This window comes from Xiphophorus hellerii, chromosome 6 (genome assembly GCF_003331165.1).
Source record: "Xiphophorus hellerii strain 12219 chromosome 6, Xiphophorus_hellerii-4.1, whole genome shotgun sequence".
NCBI lineage: Eukaryota > Metazoa > Chordata > Actinopteri > Cyprinodontiformes > Poeciliidae > Xiphophorus > Xiphophorus hellerii.
This window is the reverse complement of record NC_045677.1, coordinates 2,239,392-2,258,653: the sequence shown is the minus strand read 5'-3', so window position 1 is coordinate 2,258,653 and position 19,262 is coordinate 2,239,392. Positions and strand designations below refer to the sequence as shown.

The 19,262-nt window shown below is 38.7% G+C and overlaps 1 protein-coding gene and 1 long non-coding RNA gene across 4 annotated transcripts in view; one reads left to right on the top strand and one right to left on the bottom strand.

Annotated features, from left to right (window-relative positions):
* crtc1a (CREB regulated transcription coactivator 1a) overlaps positions 1-7,731 on the bottom strand; it is a 132,656-nt gene extending 124,925 nt beyond the window's left edge. The window contains exons 1-2 of one of the 3 annotated variants that reach the window (XM_032566466.1): positions 7,426-7,731; positions 1,745-1,861 (exon numbers count right to left, since the gene is read on the bottom strand). In XM_032566466.1, coding sequence (XP_032422357.1) covers positions 1,745-1,861; positions 7,426-7,551 — 243 coding nt within the window. In that variant the 5' untranslated portion in view covers positions 7,552-7,731. The remainder of the gene's footprint in view (positions 1-1,744; positions 1,862-7,425) is intronic. The other 2 variants (XM_032566467.1, XM_032566465.1) reach the window with 2 other exon arrangements.
* Positions 7,732-10,648: 2,917 nt separating this feature from the next.
* LOC116722260 (uncharacterized) lies at positions 10,649-11,270 on the top strand. Its single transcript, XR_004339734.1, has 2 exons — positions 10,649-10,772; positions 10,904-11,270. It is a non-coding gene; the product is annotated as an uncharacterized LOC116722260 (long non-coding RNA).
* Positions 11,271-19,262: the final 7,992 nt, after the last annotated feature.

Here is a 19,262-nt window from a genome sequence, read left to right as displayed (position 1 = left end):
GTAGAGCTTGTGAGTTTTAGGTCTGGTTCACACGATTTAAGGATTGTCGGCTGATTTTCCAAACCTCTGTGACCACAGAGCCAATAAAAGTCCAACAGGTTCGATCGGTTAGTGTGTCCAGCCACAAGGCAGGAGCAACACACCACACATGAACCGATTCCACTCACGAACATCACGGTTCCAGAAGAAAAACCAGTAAAACCCCCAACATACCATACGTGAATTTAGAATAATCAAACAGGGATGATAATGTAGAAGCTGCCGTGATAGTTTGTAGACTCATTTTAAAAGATGTGACAAAAAGAAAAGGCGTTTGATAAAAGACTGTTTAGGATTCCCCTCCGTTCTTACGTCACCGCGCTTTCTGATTGGCTACCTGTCACATTCAACAGGCTGCGTCCTCGCTCCCAGTCAGGGAAAACCCCAAAGGCTACGATAAAAGGGCCAAAACAATGTTGAATATGCCTGATTTCAGATCGGGCATATTCAACACACCACCACGTAACACACCACACACTGCAAGACGTTGTAGGATTGTCGTAAAGGGAAAATCGGGGCAAAACAAAAAAAAAAAAGCTTTCAGCGGGAACACCAAATGCAGACGCATTATCTGACGGTTTCTCCTCCCTCCAATATTTATATATATATGTATATATATAAAATGTGTTTACAGTCATGATTTTAAACTGTGGCAGGAAGCCGGAGCGCCCCGAGAGAAACTTGCAAATTTCTTTTTGCTATTTTATTTATGAAATGTAATTACAAAATGTATTTCTGACATTTTGTAATTAAATGTCAAAAATACTTTTATTTGTTTCAGAGCCTTTATTGTGAAATAAAGGCTCTAGTGGCCTTTATTTAATAGTAGTAGACAGGAAAGTGGGTTATGAGAGAGGGGATACAAACCCAGGACTTTGTTGCTGCAAGGCAACAGTGCTCCCAACTGAGCCATTGTCCAACAGTTTTCTTCAAAAAAAGAAATGTTTTATTAACATCTAAGGAGAATTTAGAGGCCAATTAACCAAACAGTCATGATTTCAGACTGTGGCAGGAAGCCGGAGCACCCGGAGAGAAACCTGCAAACAGGAAACCTGTCTAATCTTTTTACCCTTTGATCCCAGAAGATTTTGTCTCTTGTCATGAATGTTTAAGTAACTGAACTCATCAACACATGTTCTGTCCCAGTTACTGAAACGTCCCCAGCCTCAAAATGCTCGGTTATTTTCTCATCAGTGATATTTTCCTCAACCAAATTAGAAATTTCTAGCTCCTCTCCGAAAGTACCTTAATCGCTTTCGAGAGGAGAAACCGTCGCATTAAATCTTTTTACCCGGTCTTTGTCTTCTTCCTTTCCTTCTCATAAAGGTAAATGAAGCCCCTTCTGAATATGTCTTCACTGCAGCGGCTGTCTGCAGTGAAGACATGTTCATCAACAGCCTTAAGTATTTGCTGTTCATGGATTATGTACGTATAAAACTGGGCTTGGTCAGAACCACGGCAGATGACGGAGGACAGGTGGTACTTTTCTGTTCCATATTCTCCAGGTACATCAATGGTTGGGTTGGGAATTACCTTGTTCTTTAAATTATTACATCTGGTCGACTGTGGCAAATAAAAGGCGAGGACGTTATTGTCTATGAGGCAATGTTTGTAATTTAATTTTGACCGGCAAACTGAACAAATTGATTTGAGCCCCAAATTCACCCAACTGCTGAAAAGAGAAGCTATATTGGTAAGGTCTCACCTGAAAAGACACATCAGCAGTGCAGCTTCCAACCTGATTCACATTTGGCAAAGACCCTCCGTAGTACTGCCCACGGCTCGATCCCATCTGCAAATACTTTGTGTCCTGCAGCTGGAGCTGCAAACAGAACATCAGGTCAGTAAGAAAGTCATCATACACATCCATCGCATTCATGTGACATTTTGTATAAAGTACCCCAGAGTAAAGACTTTATTCCTAAACGGTCAATACTGGTTAGAAACAACTTATTTTTTAAATAAAAACTTATTGTTGAGAAGAAAATACTTGAACCCTTATAGTGCTTTTGTATTAATCTCCTCATACTATATAGAGACATCTTTCATTGCAATTGCAGCTGCAGCAAACAGCTCAGACTCAGAAAACTTCTCTGACAGAGAAAACATGTTTCCAGTCTCTGAAAACTCCTTTTCCAGCTGCAGGTTTTTTGGGCAATGTCTTGTTTAAAAAGGGCATTATAAATAAAATTGATTATTACTATTAAATAAAAACTGGTAAAGTCTTTCTGCTTGGGGATCACAGTAGTCTAAGAAGCTACTTTCAAAATTTGATTATTATTTTCATCTCAACAACTACAGGCTTTATTTTATCTCTTTACCCTCTAAAACTGTTTATGCTGCATTAAACAACTGGGGTCACAAAATATTAAAAATAGTCTCAAACATGGTATTTCTTATTACACTCGATGGCTACATGCTTAACCCGTTTAATCCCACCAGCAACAATTGTTGCCAGACATTTTCTCTAACTTCTGGAAGCTCTAAAATAATTGTTTTGACTTTTGGCAGCTAATTTAAGTTTTAAAATAAAATAATAGTGTGTCTACTTAAAGCAGTATCAATTTCATGTATCTAGTGTGAAAGGTCACATGACCAGACCTCTTTACTTCCTGCCTGTGACCCTGGAGGTAAATGTCTGTCGCAAACTTGTACAAAAGGAAGTCAGTAAAATATTTAAATAAATAAAATATTTTGAACATATGTTCTTTCAAGTGTCTTCTACTGATATATAAAAAATTGTATCCCTTCATTCATCTTCTGATCATAAGAGTGAATGTAAGCATGGCAATAATTGTTGCCGCTAGCATAATACATAGCATAATACAGTATATATGAGTCCATAGCTTTGCTGTTTATTCTATGTCTTGCTGTTCCCACACAGCTTAAAACTATCAGATATTTTAGATCTTCTAAACCTGAAGGAACCTCAAAATGATGTCTTCTACATCACTGTCGTCCCACAGCTGAACCCCTCCCCTATTTCACCCCCGAAACGGCCACAAAGTGTAGTCTGTGCACTGAATGACCAATACAAGACTATGCCATGTCTGAAGCTACTTTAGGACAGAGCCAAGGTGTAGTTCTTAGTCTGGTAGAACAGGGAGAATTTCCTCCCAGATGCACATTTCCTCATACTAACATTTTCATCTGACTTTGCCTCATTGATGAAATAACTAAATGAGGTCAAAGGTCACTCGGTACATTGAGACAATGACATCTGCTGGATGTGGCATTGAATCTTTATGTATCTAAAATATTTCTGAACACTCTTGTAGCCATTCTTTGTTATAATAGATTATGCATGTCATGATTTTTCATATCTTTATATACAGTATGTGTAAATGGGCCATATTTGTGTAATATAGACTATGAAGTTTCCCACCGGCAACAATTGTTGCCAAGTATAAACATAACCAACATAAAAAGTAATAATTCATAAATATCATGTGTTAGGGAGGTCCAAGGATTGAAATGCATGCACTTATTTTGCAGGAAAAAATTTGAGATTATACAGGTTAATTATCCAACATTTATTGCATTCAAGGTCTTCATATATGGCGTGAAGTGATTCTGTATTCAATGATAAGTGCAGAAAATACTAAGCTGGCATGTGTTCAACAAATCTGGCCTTTGTGGAAAAGTGGCAAGATTACTAAATCCTTGAAAGAAAGCCATACGAAGTTAGCCACAAGCCTGTAGGGGACACAGCAAACTTGTGGAAAGAGGGAGGCGCTCCGGGCAAATGAAATTAAAACTGAACTTTATGCTCCACATGCAAAACGCTGTTCAGTTACTTCACTATTCTCCCCATATAACATGTATGTTATGTAGTTCTTCAGATGCAAAGCTGGATGGAGCTAAAGGTTGGATGGAGGGAGCTAGTGGCTGCAGCAGACTTTAGACGTGGCTGGATGTTCACCTTCAAGCGTGACAGCGAACCTTAGCATACAGCCAGAGATACAATGGAATCATTTAGATCAGAGATATTTATGTATTAGTATGAAGACATTACACTCAGACTTAAGTAGAGTACCGGTGGCAGCTCTTAATAACTCCTGGTCACAAGCTCTGACTGAGTCAATACTAGTTCAAAAAGAGTTAGGGATTTAAAGTTCAGCCTCCAGGTGTTCAAAGGTAGTAGAGACGTATCCAAAAGACTTGCAGATGGTTCTACCACATATTGATTTATGTTGGTTACAAGTGCATTGCCTGTCACATAAAATCCCTACAAAGTACAATGAAATTTTTGGTTGTCACAGGACATGCAGTGAAAAGGTTCTAGGGGTGTGAATACTTTTGAGAGGTACTTCCATCCATACCTTCATTCCAAGTCTGTTGATGGTTAGATGTACAGTTGCAAAATGTACACCTGCAGCTCTGTCTGCAGAGCTGTCTCTTTCCTTTCTCCCAGAACGGGAAGGGACATGCCTTTAACTTACAGCTCATAGAAACCCACTGCTCACTGTTGGCAGGGTAGAAAATCTAATAAGAACAATTACTAGAGCTGCAGCACAAGTGGACTTTTATAAGCATCTGATCCCAGGGTTAGTTTCTCTGTATTTGATCATGTATGGTACTCTGTGGTCAGGACTGGACCCATGATGGGAGAGATGATCACAGTTGCCATCTTAAAGTGAAAGTGGATGTGAAAGAAACTCTGCTAGAGATGTCTTTTGGAATAAACATGAAATATATGTTTATTCCAATGTTTTTCTGACTGCATAATAACATTTTGACTACAGCAGCTGATCTGACCTGGGTCCCTCTCTTCATCCTCCTTTGATGACAAGTTCCCCTGAATTGCTAATTCTGCCTGTTTCTCTGGCTGTGCCCCTGAAGCTGCAGTACAGCTTGTGGTGGCAATAGCAAACATCAGGGTTATTTTTGCGCATTTTGCTGCATCCATTTGCAGACCTTTTTTAATAAACTTGTTTTTTTTAATAAACCATTTTTCTTACAGCTTTTCTACATCTCGTCTGTGCTTTTTCTGTTTTTGTGGTGCCACGCACTTTTCACCAAGTCCGGCCAGCTCAAATTTAATCTAATAACTTTGGTCAAAAGGGACGGGAGGGTCGGGCAGAAGTGCTGAGAGATTTCATCGGATTGGCCCAATGTCCTTCAAGAAAATTCACCAATGGTCCATCGATGTAAACAAAAACTACTTACAATAACCTTTTTTTTATTAAATTATGACAGCACCAGGCTAGCCCATAAATGTGTGTCAGCCCACCAGGCATTGTCTGGTACATCAGTTGGTTAGCCCAACCTTGTCTGTTGTCAAGAATTACATGCTCCAATGGAGACCAAGAGGCTCGGAACTTTTAAAAGGGCAGCGTTGTGTAAAATTCACTTTTGGGGGTTTTACGTCAGGTAATAATGTTATTCCCTCATCAAAAATATACCTGGAGTCTTGCTTTGATTATTTAATGTTTGATAAATCCTTTAATCTCCATGGCAACCATTAAGCTATGCAAACCGCTTGGGTGGACTGACTGCCACCCTAAAGGTACACATCCTCCTCAGAGATCCGGAGCATTTGCTGAGCTCATTAAAATATTGTAAAGGGTTATCAGAGGAGCCATGTTGTGATGACTTCCTGAAGGTGGAGTTTCAGAAAGAGCATGAGTTTTTAAAGAGACAGAGGCCTAATTTCAAGGTGTTAAATTATGAAGTCAAATTTCTCTTAAGTCATGTTTTACATATATAGCATTTTTATGACAACCGAAGTTAACATAGTTACTAGATTGTGCTATAACATGGCTGATAAATACATAATACTGTCCCTTTAAGGCCCTGTCTATATAGAGACGATTTTCAATGAAACTGTAACCTTTTTGTTGCAATCCAGCCTCTCATTTCTACATTTCCAGCAATCACAGCTGCAGGTCAAAAACACATGTGCATTGTGGTGACATGCTAAAATCACAGTGCCATGTAGTGGTCTGGCATGACAACTACAGAGGATTCAAGGTCTTAAGGCATTGCCGCCTGAAAGTGAAACTTTTCCCCAATCCACATCTGGAAAGACCAGCAGCTTCCAGATGGCAGTCTCATGTAAATGTAGTCTAAAACCATAACATGACAGGGAAAATCAAAGTGAGAAACCCTCAATAGGAGCCCCCAGGTCTGTATGGCACAGACCAAAGGGAACATTTGTTTGAGCTGAATTAAATACAGACCAAAATGTTTGCCCTACTTTAACATTTGCAGCTGTCCATTTTGTTTTCTGTTACATGGAAAACATGTCTTCCATTTGAAAGAACCAAATCACTCCTCATCTAAATAATTTATTTTTATGGATAAAAACTATGATTAAGAGTGATCTACAAATGCTTAGTTTGTTTACACACTAAGATAAAGTTTGACAAATTGAACGCTATGCTAACAGTGTGTCATATATCAACTGAGCAACAATCACATTTTTATCTATACTCTGTTTGTAAGTAGATCTGCTGAAAGTGGGCCCCCAAATTAATTTCTGCTTAGGGCCACACATAACCTTGGACTGCTCCTGGGATGAAATCTAATTGCTAAACGTATCAAATCACATTTCTGTTAACACGCCATTCTATCTCCAGCAGTAAAATAGAAAAATATCCACCTGTTAACAGACGTAGTAATGAGCAGCGTCTCCTCTGGTCTTTAACCTGACCTGGCTGGCTGCAGTCTCATGACATTTCCACTGTAACAGCAATCAGGACCCAGCTTCCACTCAGCAGCTGTAGCCCAGCTTTTCTCCGTTGGATTTGTGCTGTGTGGCTTAAATTTCACGTAATCTCACGGCTTTTATATTTGACATACATGCCACTCATGTATCGGTGTACAGGGGCCTGGGACTAGTTCCCTAAGCCGCGTTCATGAACGTGCACAGCCCGTGTCACTGGCACCCATGCAAGCGATGGAAATAAATGCAAATCATTGACTTCAGTAAACATGTGCATGTAGGTTCTGGTTCGTATGTATCAGAGCCTCAGAAAGCACTATACGAGGAGGGGAGGACACGGCAGCGCCTGGGCGCGCGCTGTCAAACAGGCATGCACGCCCCTTCGCTTTGCACTCCCGCAAAGCTAAATATTACAATAACTGTTTTCATATTAGAGACCGTACAATCCATATTATCCCTGCATGACGGATATCTGCTGCCTGCTCCGTCTGCAGTGAGCTGAGGGAGAGCAGGGCTCCAGCTGGCAGTGAATGTCGTTTGTTATTGTTTACCATTGCTGGCCAGGCTGTGTGCTGCCTACCTGCCTGCCTGCCTGCCTGCTGCCCGCCTGCTGCCTGCTGCCTGCCTGCCTGCCGCCGCGCTCTGCAACCCACATCTGACAGCTCGCTACAAACAAACCGGACAGAGGAAGGAGAAAAGCCAGAAAGCGATGTCCTCACCCTGGCTGCCCGCGTTATGCTCAGGTCCTTCATCACTTCTTCAAATGCTGCTGTCTCCTCTGCCTGCTTCTGATTATGTAAAGCGATTTTCTCGCTAAATTTCCGCGGATTGTTCGAAGTCGCCATGTTTCGCTCTTCTGCTCCGTTTTCTCTACAGTGGTCAAGTTACACGGAGTGCTGACGTCCAGCTTCCGGTCAGGGATTTTAAGCGAACCAAAAATAATCAAACACAGTCTTATTTTATTGCACCCCCCATTTCTCCAATATCATTGGAGTCATTTAATATATTGAGAACGTACGTAGTGCCATAGTGTAGAATTACAGTGTAGCATATATTGTAAAGTAATTTACTATGAAATTACACTATGCAGGCACACTGTAGTATTAATGAAATAGTATACTTGGACACAATGATTAATGATACAGAATACCATTATTCAGTTCGATTAAACTATACTGAACTACACTGTTCTAAACTACCATATATTTACAGATAATAACATGTGCTGTACATAATACAACGGCATAGTATCTATACATTCCGTTTGATGAGGTACACAATTACACTAAATGATAATACTATTGAAGTATATAATAGTATTTAGTAGAATATTGTAAAGTAAAATAAATTAGACTACAACACAATACATGTTGGCATAGCTGCTAAGTATGCCAACATACTTAGTTTGGTATAGTATAGCGTAGTGTGGAAGTACAAAAACGTCCGTGTGTCAATTTATATTAGAAGAGATAACAAAATTTAGTGCATATAACATACTAACATACTGTAGTATATCATAGTGTAGCATAATATAGTATGAAGCATAACATATATTATAGTATTGCACGTCATATCATAGTATAGTATTTAATAGTTTAGCATAGCATACTATAGTATACTGTCATAATATATTATGCTGTAGTATAGTATAGCACAATATAGTACATTATAGAACAGTGTATGGGACAGCACTGCATAGTACAGCAGAGTATAACATAGTATAGTATAGTATAGTATAGTATAGTATAGTATAGTATAGTATAGTATAGTATAGCACAGCACAGTATAGTATAGTGTAGCACAGCACAACATAGTATAGTATAGCATAGTATAATTTGTTACAGTATAGTGTAGCATAGTGTAATATGGTATAGTATAGTATAGTATAGTATAGTATCGTATAGTATAGTATAGTATGGCACAGCATAGTATAGAATTGCATAGTCTTGCCTGGTATAGTTTGACATAGTATAATATGGTACAGTCTAGTATAGCTTGGTATAGTATTGTATAGCATAGTGTGGTATAGCATAGCGTAGCATAGTAAAGCACAGTATAGCATAGCGTAGTGTGGTGTTGTGTGGCGCGATATAGTATAGTATTGTATAGCATAACATAATATATAGTGCTGTGCAGTACTATAGTACAGTTCAGCATTCTATTATACTGAAGCAACATATCAGAACAACTGCTGCTTCAGAGATGGGTTCCTGGCATAGCCAATAATGAGACTACCAAACACAGTCCCAATTCCAGTACCAGATCCAGCAACTCCAACTGTGGCCGCTCCTGCTCCAATAAACTTGGCTGCAGTGTCAATATAGTAGTAGTACAGCATAGAATAGTTTAGCATAGTATAGTGCAGCAAAGCACAATATAGTATGGTATAGTATAGTATAGCATAACAAGGTATACAGTGTTGTGTAGTATGGCATAGTCTAGTCTAGTATGGGTGTTGCATGATACGGTATAGTTTAGTATAGCCTGGTATAGTATAGCATAGCATAGCATAGCATAGTATAGTATAGTATAGTATAGTATAGTATAGCATAGCATAGCATAGTATAGCATAGCATAGCATAGCATAGTATAGTATAGTATAGTATGGTATGGTATGGTATAGTATAGTATAGCATAGTATAGTATAGTACAAGCTAACATAGCGCAGTACAGTATAGTAAAGCATGGTATAATGTAGCACTGCATAGTATAGTGTAGTATAGTATAGTATAGTATAGCATAGGATAGCATAGCATGGTATAGTGTAGTATAGTATGGTATAGCATAGTATAGTATAACATAGCGTGGTGTGATACAGAATAGTATAGCGTAGCACAGTTTAATCTAGTTTTGTATAGCATAGTGTAGTATAGTATAGTGCAGTATAGCGTAGCATAGTGCAGTATTTTATGGTATTGCATGGCACAATATGGTATAGTATACCATGGTATAGTATGGTATAGTAAAGTATAGTATGGTATAGTATAGTACGGTATTGTATTGCATAGTATGATATAGTGTAGTATAGTATGGTGTAGTAAAGTATATAGTACAGCATGGTATACCATACTGAAATAATTGCACACACTGGGATGATATAATGGAAAATTATGTCACTTTGCTATGACATTATTATTATATAGCATAGCACAGTATAGTGCAAAGTAGTTGGACACACTTTGAGATGATATAATGAAAAAATATACTATATGTAGTAATTATGATATACTACACCATTACTGTGATAGCATTGTTTACTATAGATTAAATGGTAAATTGTTTTATACTTGTATAGCACCTTATCAAGTCCAGAAGACTTCCAGAAGACAAGTCCAAAGCGCTTCACACTACAGTCATTCATCCATTCACACACACACTCACACGCTGGTGGTAGCAAGCTACTGGATAGTAGCCACAGCTGCCCTGTGGCTACTACTCAGTTGTAACCACAGGGCAGTTGTGGTTACCCTGTGGCTACAGGGCACAGAGGCGAGATTAGTAAAAAAAATATTGTGCACACTGAGAGGATATAATGAAAAATGATACTATGTAATTATATCCTATAACATCACTACTATAGGATTGTACAGTCTCTTGTAATGTGTTGAAAAAGTGTTGTATACACTTTGACATGATCTAATGGAAAAATGTACTACATACATGGTATACCATTTCTTGGATTCTATTGTTTAGAATTGTGTAAAAATAATTAAAATACTATAATATTTTAGCTGCAGTTCTTGCAGAGTACTTTATCTAGTCAAAAGGATCCCAAAGCGCTTCACACTACTTTCAGTCACTCTCCCATTGACAAGCTACTGGACTGTAGCTGCAGCCACAGCTACCGTGGAACAGACTGACAAGCAAGGCAAGGCAAGGCAAGGCAAGGCAAGGCAATTCAAGGCAAGGCAAGGCAAGGCAAGGCAAGGCAAGGCAAGGCAAGGCAATTCAAGGCAAGGCAAGGCAAGGCTAGGCAAGGCGGGTGAAGTGTCTGCCCAGGGACACTGAAACTCCTCCCTCCGTAACCACCATGGTCCCCACATAGACCTGCTTTACACAGACAATGGTAGATATTTTTGGTTAATTACTAACAAGTTTATTAAATAAATCAATCTAAAGGAAAAGCCTTTATTGTGACTGCTGTGGCTGCCTGGTTTCCTCTCTGGTTCTGGCTGACTTGACAAATCTCCCTTGCAGAGGCTCTGCGTGTTCACATTGCTGCGCGGGGGTGTTGTGGAGGCGCACTGCACATCTGGACTGCGGAAAAACTTCAGACAGGAATCCTGATGTGGTCATTTTGGATGTTCTGCTGCCATTATTATTATTATTATTATTATTATTATTATTATTATTATTATTATTATTATTATTGGTGGAGGATTTTCTCCTGTACTCAGCAATTTCCCAACTCATCAGTTTATGGGATATAAATGTATAGGTCGTAATTACTATATTTACAAGGCTCTGAGTATTTTTTATTATTATTGTTTTTTGTTTTTTTTATGAAAGTTATGTTCAAAAATCCTCCCTGCTTTATTGGACTATTAGTAAACAGAAAACACCTCTGGCTTGTGTTTTGTTGCCTCACAACCTATAATTAATTGTTGTATTTTTCAGCCACTAAAAGCAAAGTGGAGCTGTTTCACCTGCCAATAAGAAGAGTGCACTTTGGTTGTAAAGTTACCATGGTAACACATCAATAGAAGCAATTTCAGAGGAGGTGGAACAAGGAAGGGGTATGTGTTCCTAATGCTACATCAATGAACGAGCCTCAAGGGGTAAATAGTTACAACTGAGCGTGCTAGTGAGGTCCCGTTAAAGACTAAGAGGGAAAGATAAGAAAATGCTACTGCACAAAAAGGGGAAATAAATCAGGTGCATTTTGCATCCAAACAGTTCGAAATCTTGCAGTCTTTGAGTGGTCCCAGAACTGCTCTGCATACCAACGTATTAGAATGAAATCAGAGGCCATCTGTTAGAAGCTAAAACCCAAAATGGGTTATGAAGAGCACAATGGTCTCCAACAACTTAGCAAATATGCAGCAGAATGACAGAAAAACAGAAGTGTGATTGAAAGACAGCAGTGAATGCTATACACAATCCTCAGAGCTGCAATTTCCAAGTTTCTGCCTCACAGAGCATCCCTGCCCCAGAACTACCCCACTCATCTCCTTCAGACTAGCCAGCAGCAATTAGCAAACACCAGGTAGAACTGCATGTCAGCTGAGCTCAGTATAGGAGCTACTTAAAAGATTTTTAAAAGGCTAATAGAGGAGCCATGTTGGGATGATTTCCTGAAGGCGGAGTTTCAGAAAGAGCAGGAGGTTTTAAAGAGACAGAGGTCCAGTTGCAAAGTTACATTTCTTTCAAGTCATGTTTCATATATTTAGCATTTCTATAACAACTGAAGGTAACATGTGCTGTGCTATGAAATGGCACTATGTGGTTGGAAAACACATAACAGACATACTGCCCCGTTAAGTCTTCTCAATAAGACTCTTCCCTGTCTCTGTTTCAGTGCAGTGGTGATAGGCACAAGGCCAAACTCAAACCTACAGCCATCAAGCAGGCAAAGACAATGGAAGAGTTGATGTTACATCTGATGAAACCACTGGACATTTGGGGTAATATTTATAGGTCAGACGAGACCAAAGTAGAGCACCATGTCTGGACCAGCAGCACAGACAGCTCAAACACCTGTCAGGGTGGTGGCATAGTGCTGAGGATCTGGGCTACCCTACTGACACTGGGTTGATCATGAACGGCAATAAATACCACAGTATAATACAGTCACATTTAAGGCATTCATAAATCCAGTTTATGCCAGTTCAGCACAGAAACACATCGGAAATGCAAACATGCACATAAGGGCTTCACAATATTTCCCAAATGTAGCATTTCTTGCAATATCTACACAAAATCAATGTAGCCAACCAAGTTGGTTGCTTTCCAAAACATCCATGAAGGCAGATGCAACATTTGTAACAAATCACTGTTGTCACGATGAAAATAATGATTACATTTTTTTATCATCACTTAGCAGGATTAATTACTCACTATATGGTATATATGTTTGCAAATATCGCAAAGCAAAAGTACTCAGTAAAACATTTTTTGGCAAGCTATAGTATTATTGCAACATTGTCAACATTCTTACTTTACCTGATATTGCACAGCCCAAATGCACACCCACCCCCCCACACACCCACACACACTTGCACACAAGGATAATTTAGAGTGGCCTTTAGCCTAGCGTACATGTTTCTGCACTGTAGGAACAAGCCGAAGAACATGGAGAGAACCTCTGCAAAGCAGTAGAGAATATATGAACTAATAATAATGATAATAATAATAATAATAATATGCAAAAATATTTTTGCAAAAACGCTGTGACTGACATTTTCAACCCAGGATGTGTTTGCTGCTCTGCAGCGCAGCTTGTCACTTTCCGAGCCACCATACATGGAGGAACCTTGTCTGGAAATTCCCTCTAAATTTAAATCTTCTACAAAAACATGTCTTCATCAGTTGTTCTTTGCAGAAAAATAACATATATGTACATGTTGTGGCATTATTATTGTAAAGCAGTGCATAATGGGTGTCTTCCACCAGCTGCAGGGTTAAAGAGGGAAAGCCTGGGTTACATTATCAAACTAAATCATGTTGCAGTATTTTATGTCATGGAGTCTTTGGAGACCACATACATTCTCAGATATTTTTCCACAAGAAAAGTGTCAATGTGGAGAGCTGCTGTATCTCTCCCACATTATGATGAAATGCTCTGAGGCTGACTGCAGGGGGAGACAAAGATCCTTGTGAACTCACCAGCTGTTGTTGCGCTGCCTCGGTTCTGTTTATTCTCCAGTGTTTCCACACTTCAACTGTGACTACTGATGATTGTGTTTTTTTGGAATGGCAATCTGGGGTTTGTTTTGCTCATAGTTTGATCACAGAGTTTAACATGTCAATTAAAAAAAGAAAAATCAAATCATAATTTTACTTTGGAATTGTGCCGTTTTTCTTGAGAGAAAATAAGAGACAATTTTGACCTATTTTGTCTATTAATGCAAACTCAAGCAGTCCGGTCATTAGAAATTGTTCCCTGTCTTTAACATCTGCAGCAAATTGTTATAGTTAGAGTATTTTCAACAGAACGGCAACTGTTTAATAAATTTTACCACACTCCATGCTTTGATTCAGCCAGCACTGACCAAAATACAAAATAGTATAACTGACAGGAAAGACCTCACTGATTTGCTAATTGTCACATTCTTCTTTTTTTATTCTTAAAGGAACTTGTGGCCAGTGAAGTGTGGGGGCAGTTCAATATGCTGCATGAGGGAACACAGAGAGTGAAGCAAAGGTCGTGTTCAGCCATTCGCTGATCACAGTTATGCTTATGTTTGGTTACTTTGGAAATCACTTTCTGTGAACTCAGGCATTTGTGTTTATGTTTAGGTGACCCTAAAACTGGGTGAAACCAGCATCTGGATCTGGATACACTGAAATAGTAGATAGAGTAAATGTTTGATGAACTTTTAAAGATGACACTGCTGTTTCTAAAAAAAATTAGAACAAAATAAGAAAAGAAATGCCACATAAGCTAATTAAGGCTAAAATTTCCAATATTTCACTCATCATCTGATTCACAGTTTGCTAATAAAAACTTACCACCTGTCAGCAACTGTCTATTTTCAGCTGGAGCCTTAACAGGAAATCTGGTTTTAGCTGTTTCACCCACTTCCATGATTTCAGTAAAAGGGAACTTTAATGTTGCAACTTTGAGGTCTTTTAGAAAAAAAAGCTCAAAGTCTAGTTTCACTTACTACACGGACCTCGACCTGTGAAGCTGGAACTTGTCCCTCTAAGGTCAGAGTTTTTTCATGATCTAAAGCTTGCCAGATACGTGTTTCACTTATCTGACATATTTTCATTGCTTGGAAAGAAAAGTTGTACTTTGTGGGGTTTTTATTTGGCAAACAAGAGACTGAAACTTATCTAACAGAAGATATTTTAGATTTCTTTGGAAGAAAGATTTAATTTATTTCATTTCATAGGTATACTTGAAAAAAATAAGATATGAGACATTAGAATGCTCTTTTAACATTTATCAGAAGTCTGGGTTTCTGTTGCTCTTTTTTCAGAGTAACTTCCTCCAGATGTAGAAACACTTACAGTGTTGTGAATCATATTTATTTTTCTATTAGCATCCTTTTTCCATCCATTTTCTTTACACCTTTGTTCCTAGTGGGGTCAGGAGGGGTGCTGGTTCCTATCTCCAGCAAACGTTTCAAGCGAGAGGCGGGGTACACCCTGGCAACACAGAGACAGACAGAACAAACAACCAGGCACACGCACACTCACACCTAGGGAGAATTTAGAGAGACCAATTAACCTGACAGTCATGTTTTTAGACTGTGGGAGGAAGCCGGAGTACCTGGAGAGAACCCACGCATGCAGGGAAAACATGCAAACTCCATGCAGAAAGACCCCGGGCTGGGAATTGAACCCAGGACCTTCTTGCTGCAAGGGAACAGTGCTACCAACTGCGCCACTGTGCAGCCCATAGCAGCCTTTTTGTCACATTTAAATATTTCAGTCAAACAAATGTTAACATCAGCCAAAGATAAAATAAGTCTAAAAATGATCAAAACCAATTTGGTGTTGTGTGATAAAGTAACTACAGAGACAACTGCAATCAGGTAGTATTAATGATAACTAGCAATGAATCTTTTCCATCTCTGTTGAAGAACTTTGGTCCAATTTTCTTTGCATAATTGTAATTCAGCCACAGTGGAAGGTTTTTAAGCCTGTTTAAAGTCACACAACAATGCCTTTCCTTCATGACTTTTTTCCTGGCTTTTTGTTGTTGTTTTTTTGCTTATGAGCAGACTTCATGTCTCCATCGATTGTGACAAGTTATTTAGGTCTATAAAATGCATTGTGGTACAACCACCATGTTTGACTATAGTTATTTTTATACTCTTTGGAAACACTGTGGTAGTTTTACATCAGATGTCCCACATCTTCATAAAAATTGCCTTTTCATGTAGTCATCGAGATGTCTGTTGGTAGATGAGAGGAAGGTTTTTGTGTTCTTTACAGTCAGCAGTGTTTTTGGGTGTTAGATACATTTTTGGCCCAGTCTCTTTCTTATTATCCAATCATAACTTTAACAGAGGTAGGAGAGGCCTGCAGTGCTTTAGATGTTTTAGACTTCATGGATGAGTTGATTCACTCTTGGAGTAATTTTGCCTGGGAAGGTTCTCCACTGTTCTATGTTTCCTTCATGTGTGGATAATAATTCACACCTCGGTCCTTTAGAGTCCAAAAGCCTTAGGAATAGCTTTGTAACCCTTTCCAGACTCAGAGACATCAGAGACTCTGTCTCCTGGTTGTTTTTGAATTTGTTTAAACCAGGGTATGATGCGCTGCTTTAGGATTTTTTAACCCACTTCAATGTTATCAAACAAGTTCTGTTTACCGAATTTCTTGGTTTAATGGAACAGGCGATAATCAGGAGTTTTGGTTCAAAACACCTGATTTGAACCAAAAATATGTTGTTTTATAGTTAATCTGTGATGCAATAATGAGAGGCAATTATATTTTCTACATGGTATCAGTTTTGTTTGAATAACTAATTAATAATAATGATGATAATTTTTGCCCTAATAAATAATATCATCTTCTGGAACCAGCTTTTTGTAAGTACAGTGGTCGTCGTATCTGATGTATAACTTTGTTTATCTAAAACATTTAAGTGTGACACAAAGGGAAATTAGAAGAAATCTTCAAGGGGCAAATAGGTTTTCTCAGTGATTAACATAAAATTTGTAAATTCTGATTTGTTTTTCACGTTTCCATGGAAGTTGTGACTCTTACAAGTCTTCTGAACCCTAAAACTAAGCCTTTCTTTGGTTATGTTTACATTTATTCAGTAATGGTCTAGTAACTCAATCTACATGGAAAGGTAAATTGAGGAAAATGTTGCATATCAATGAAAGCAAAGTCTGATCGTGCAAATTCATCTCAGAATTATGGAACTTTTTTCTTTCTCGTTTTTTTAACAACAGGGACTTAAAAGACCAAATATTTTTTCTATACCAAACTTGCTTTCAAATTTCTGCATCTGGACATCATCCAAAAAGCTATCAGATTTAAACATCCTTTAGCTCTTGCAAGAAATTGTTTAAAAATAGCAGTTATTGTCAATGTAACACCATGTGGTTACTTTTATTATTCCAGATCATGGAATTGAACAGAACCCGACTCCAGGAGAACTGCACTGATGCCTGTTTGCATCCCAGTTCCTCCACAGGTGTAGCTGTGGGCCTCTCACTCTTCGTTATCTTCCTTGCCATTGTGATTGGAGTGCTTGCTTTCATATACTGGAGTAAAATCAGAACTTTGCTGGGGTCCGTACGAGACCAGGAGAAGGAGGTTTCTGCTGAAAGCCCACAAAGTGATGATAACCAGTACACCAGTATGACCAGAGAACAGCTCCAGCCCCAGCCTCAGTCTCCAATCTATGAAAACCTGGGAAATAAGAAGGCTCCGTTCAACAGGCCTGCTGCAGAACCGAGCAGGTAGACTATGTTGTGCATACTGAAACATGCTGAGAAGTGTGCGTGTGAATCTGTTGTGTGACTTTTGAAACTGTCAGACTAGACTCACAGCAGAATGGAAGCAGATAAAGTAATGCTCCATGAGTGTGTGTGCACTCGTGGGGGTGAGTGTATGCGTGTGGGGTTGTGCCTGGGTGTGTGTGTGGGCGTGTATGCATGTGTGTGAGGCTGTGTGCATGTGCTTGAAGGTGGGGGCCTGGGGTTTATTTCTTTACTTTGGATTGCACAATCTTTATGCAATACATGCAGAAAACTACCTACCTTCCCACAAGTATCTGCTCCTAGATTGATGCATTTCAAAGATAACTCTTCTCAGTTATTTAGCCTTGGCAGCTGGTTGGTCAGTCCTGGAGTTTTTTCCTAAAATGACAGACAGGAAAATCCACTCAGTTTGTGATGTAATGGTGCTTGCGCGTTTTGTGATTAGTTCAACTCTGTTTCTCCAAAGGTTACCTGCTCAGAGTGAAGAGGATGTGTACATTCAGTGTGAAGAGATAGATGATGGAATATACAGCAATGACCAGGAGTTTAACCCCAAACCGCCTGAGCCCCACGATGAAGACGTCTACCTCATGCCTGATTCCTGAAGGGAAGACTTCTGTGTCAAGCGCTGCATATTTGGAGACGTTTATGAATGAATGGATGAATTTCTTTTCACCATAGTCTTAAACACTGAGATTCTAGTCAGAAAGAGCTTCAAAGACAGTGTAAGAAATACTATATAAATACAGCATTATGGGGTACTTATGCTGCTGCGTTTGTTGACTGATTGTAAATAGAAAAGTTTGTGAACCACAATTTGTCTATGAGGTTTTTCCATACATTTTGTTGCCACATGTAATTGATAGTTGCAGTAGGAACCAGAAGTTTACACTGCATTAAAGGAATGGTCTATCAAGATGTCAAGAAAGAAATTGTGGCTCTCCACAAGTCTGATTCATTGTGGTAACACTTTATTTGAAGGGTTGTGCATAAAACTGACTGTCATAAGCATGAAGGAGTCTTTATGAATATTTATGACTGTTGTAATGAAGTGTCATTTGGTAAATAATGACACTTTAATGCAAAGTTGATACTTTTAATGGACTTTTATACAAATTTTAATAGAACTTTGCGTAAAAGGGTCATTATTAACCGAATAATGCAAAGTTTACACTTTTAATGGACTTTTATTTACCGAATGATATTTTATGACAACAGTTGTAAACATTCATGAAGACTCCTTCATGTTTATGACTGTTGATGTGACATGTTCATGGCAGTGTCATGTCAGTCTTATGCACACCCCTTAAAATAAAGTGTTATCTTTATTTACCACATGCCCAAACTGAAGAAAAAGAATGGAGCTCCAAATTAAAAAGAAAAAAAGTGTGTTAATGTGTTACATGTAATCGAATCCAGTTTATCTAAGTAAATATATTACTTGTTTATCTTAAGTAATAAAGTAAGTTTGGCCAACTTGATTTGATTTCATGTAAGAAATTTACACATTTGTTTTAGTGCATTCTGGAATGTGCCTCATTCAATTAAAAACAATTAAAGGCAAATGCAAACAGCATAGAAATGTCCAGCCATCATATCATTTCATACATTCTCTGTCTCAGACATAAATATAATTTGGTGTGAAATGTACAAACTGGGGGCTGGACAGTGGAGCAGTTGATAGCACTGTTGCTTTGCAGCAAGAAGGTCCTAGGTATGATTCCCAGCCCAGGGTCTTTCTACATGGAGTTTGCATGTTTCCCACAGTTCAAAAACATGACTGTCAGGTAAATTGGTGTCTCTAAATTCTCCCTACTTGTGAGTGTGTGTGCATGGTTGTTTGCCATTACTCTACAAGCAGCAAAAATCACCAGACTGCAGTTTGCAGACCTTGACATCCTGAGGTCTGATGAAACTTAAACATAATGTGTGTGGATATAATGACTGAT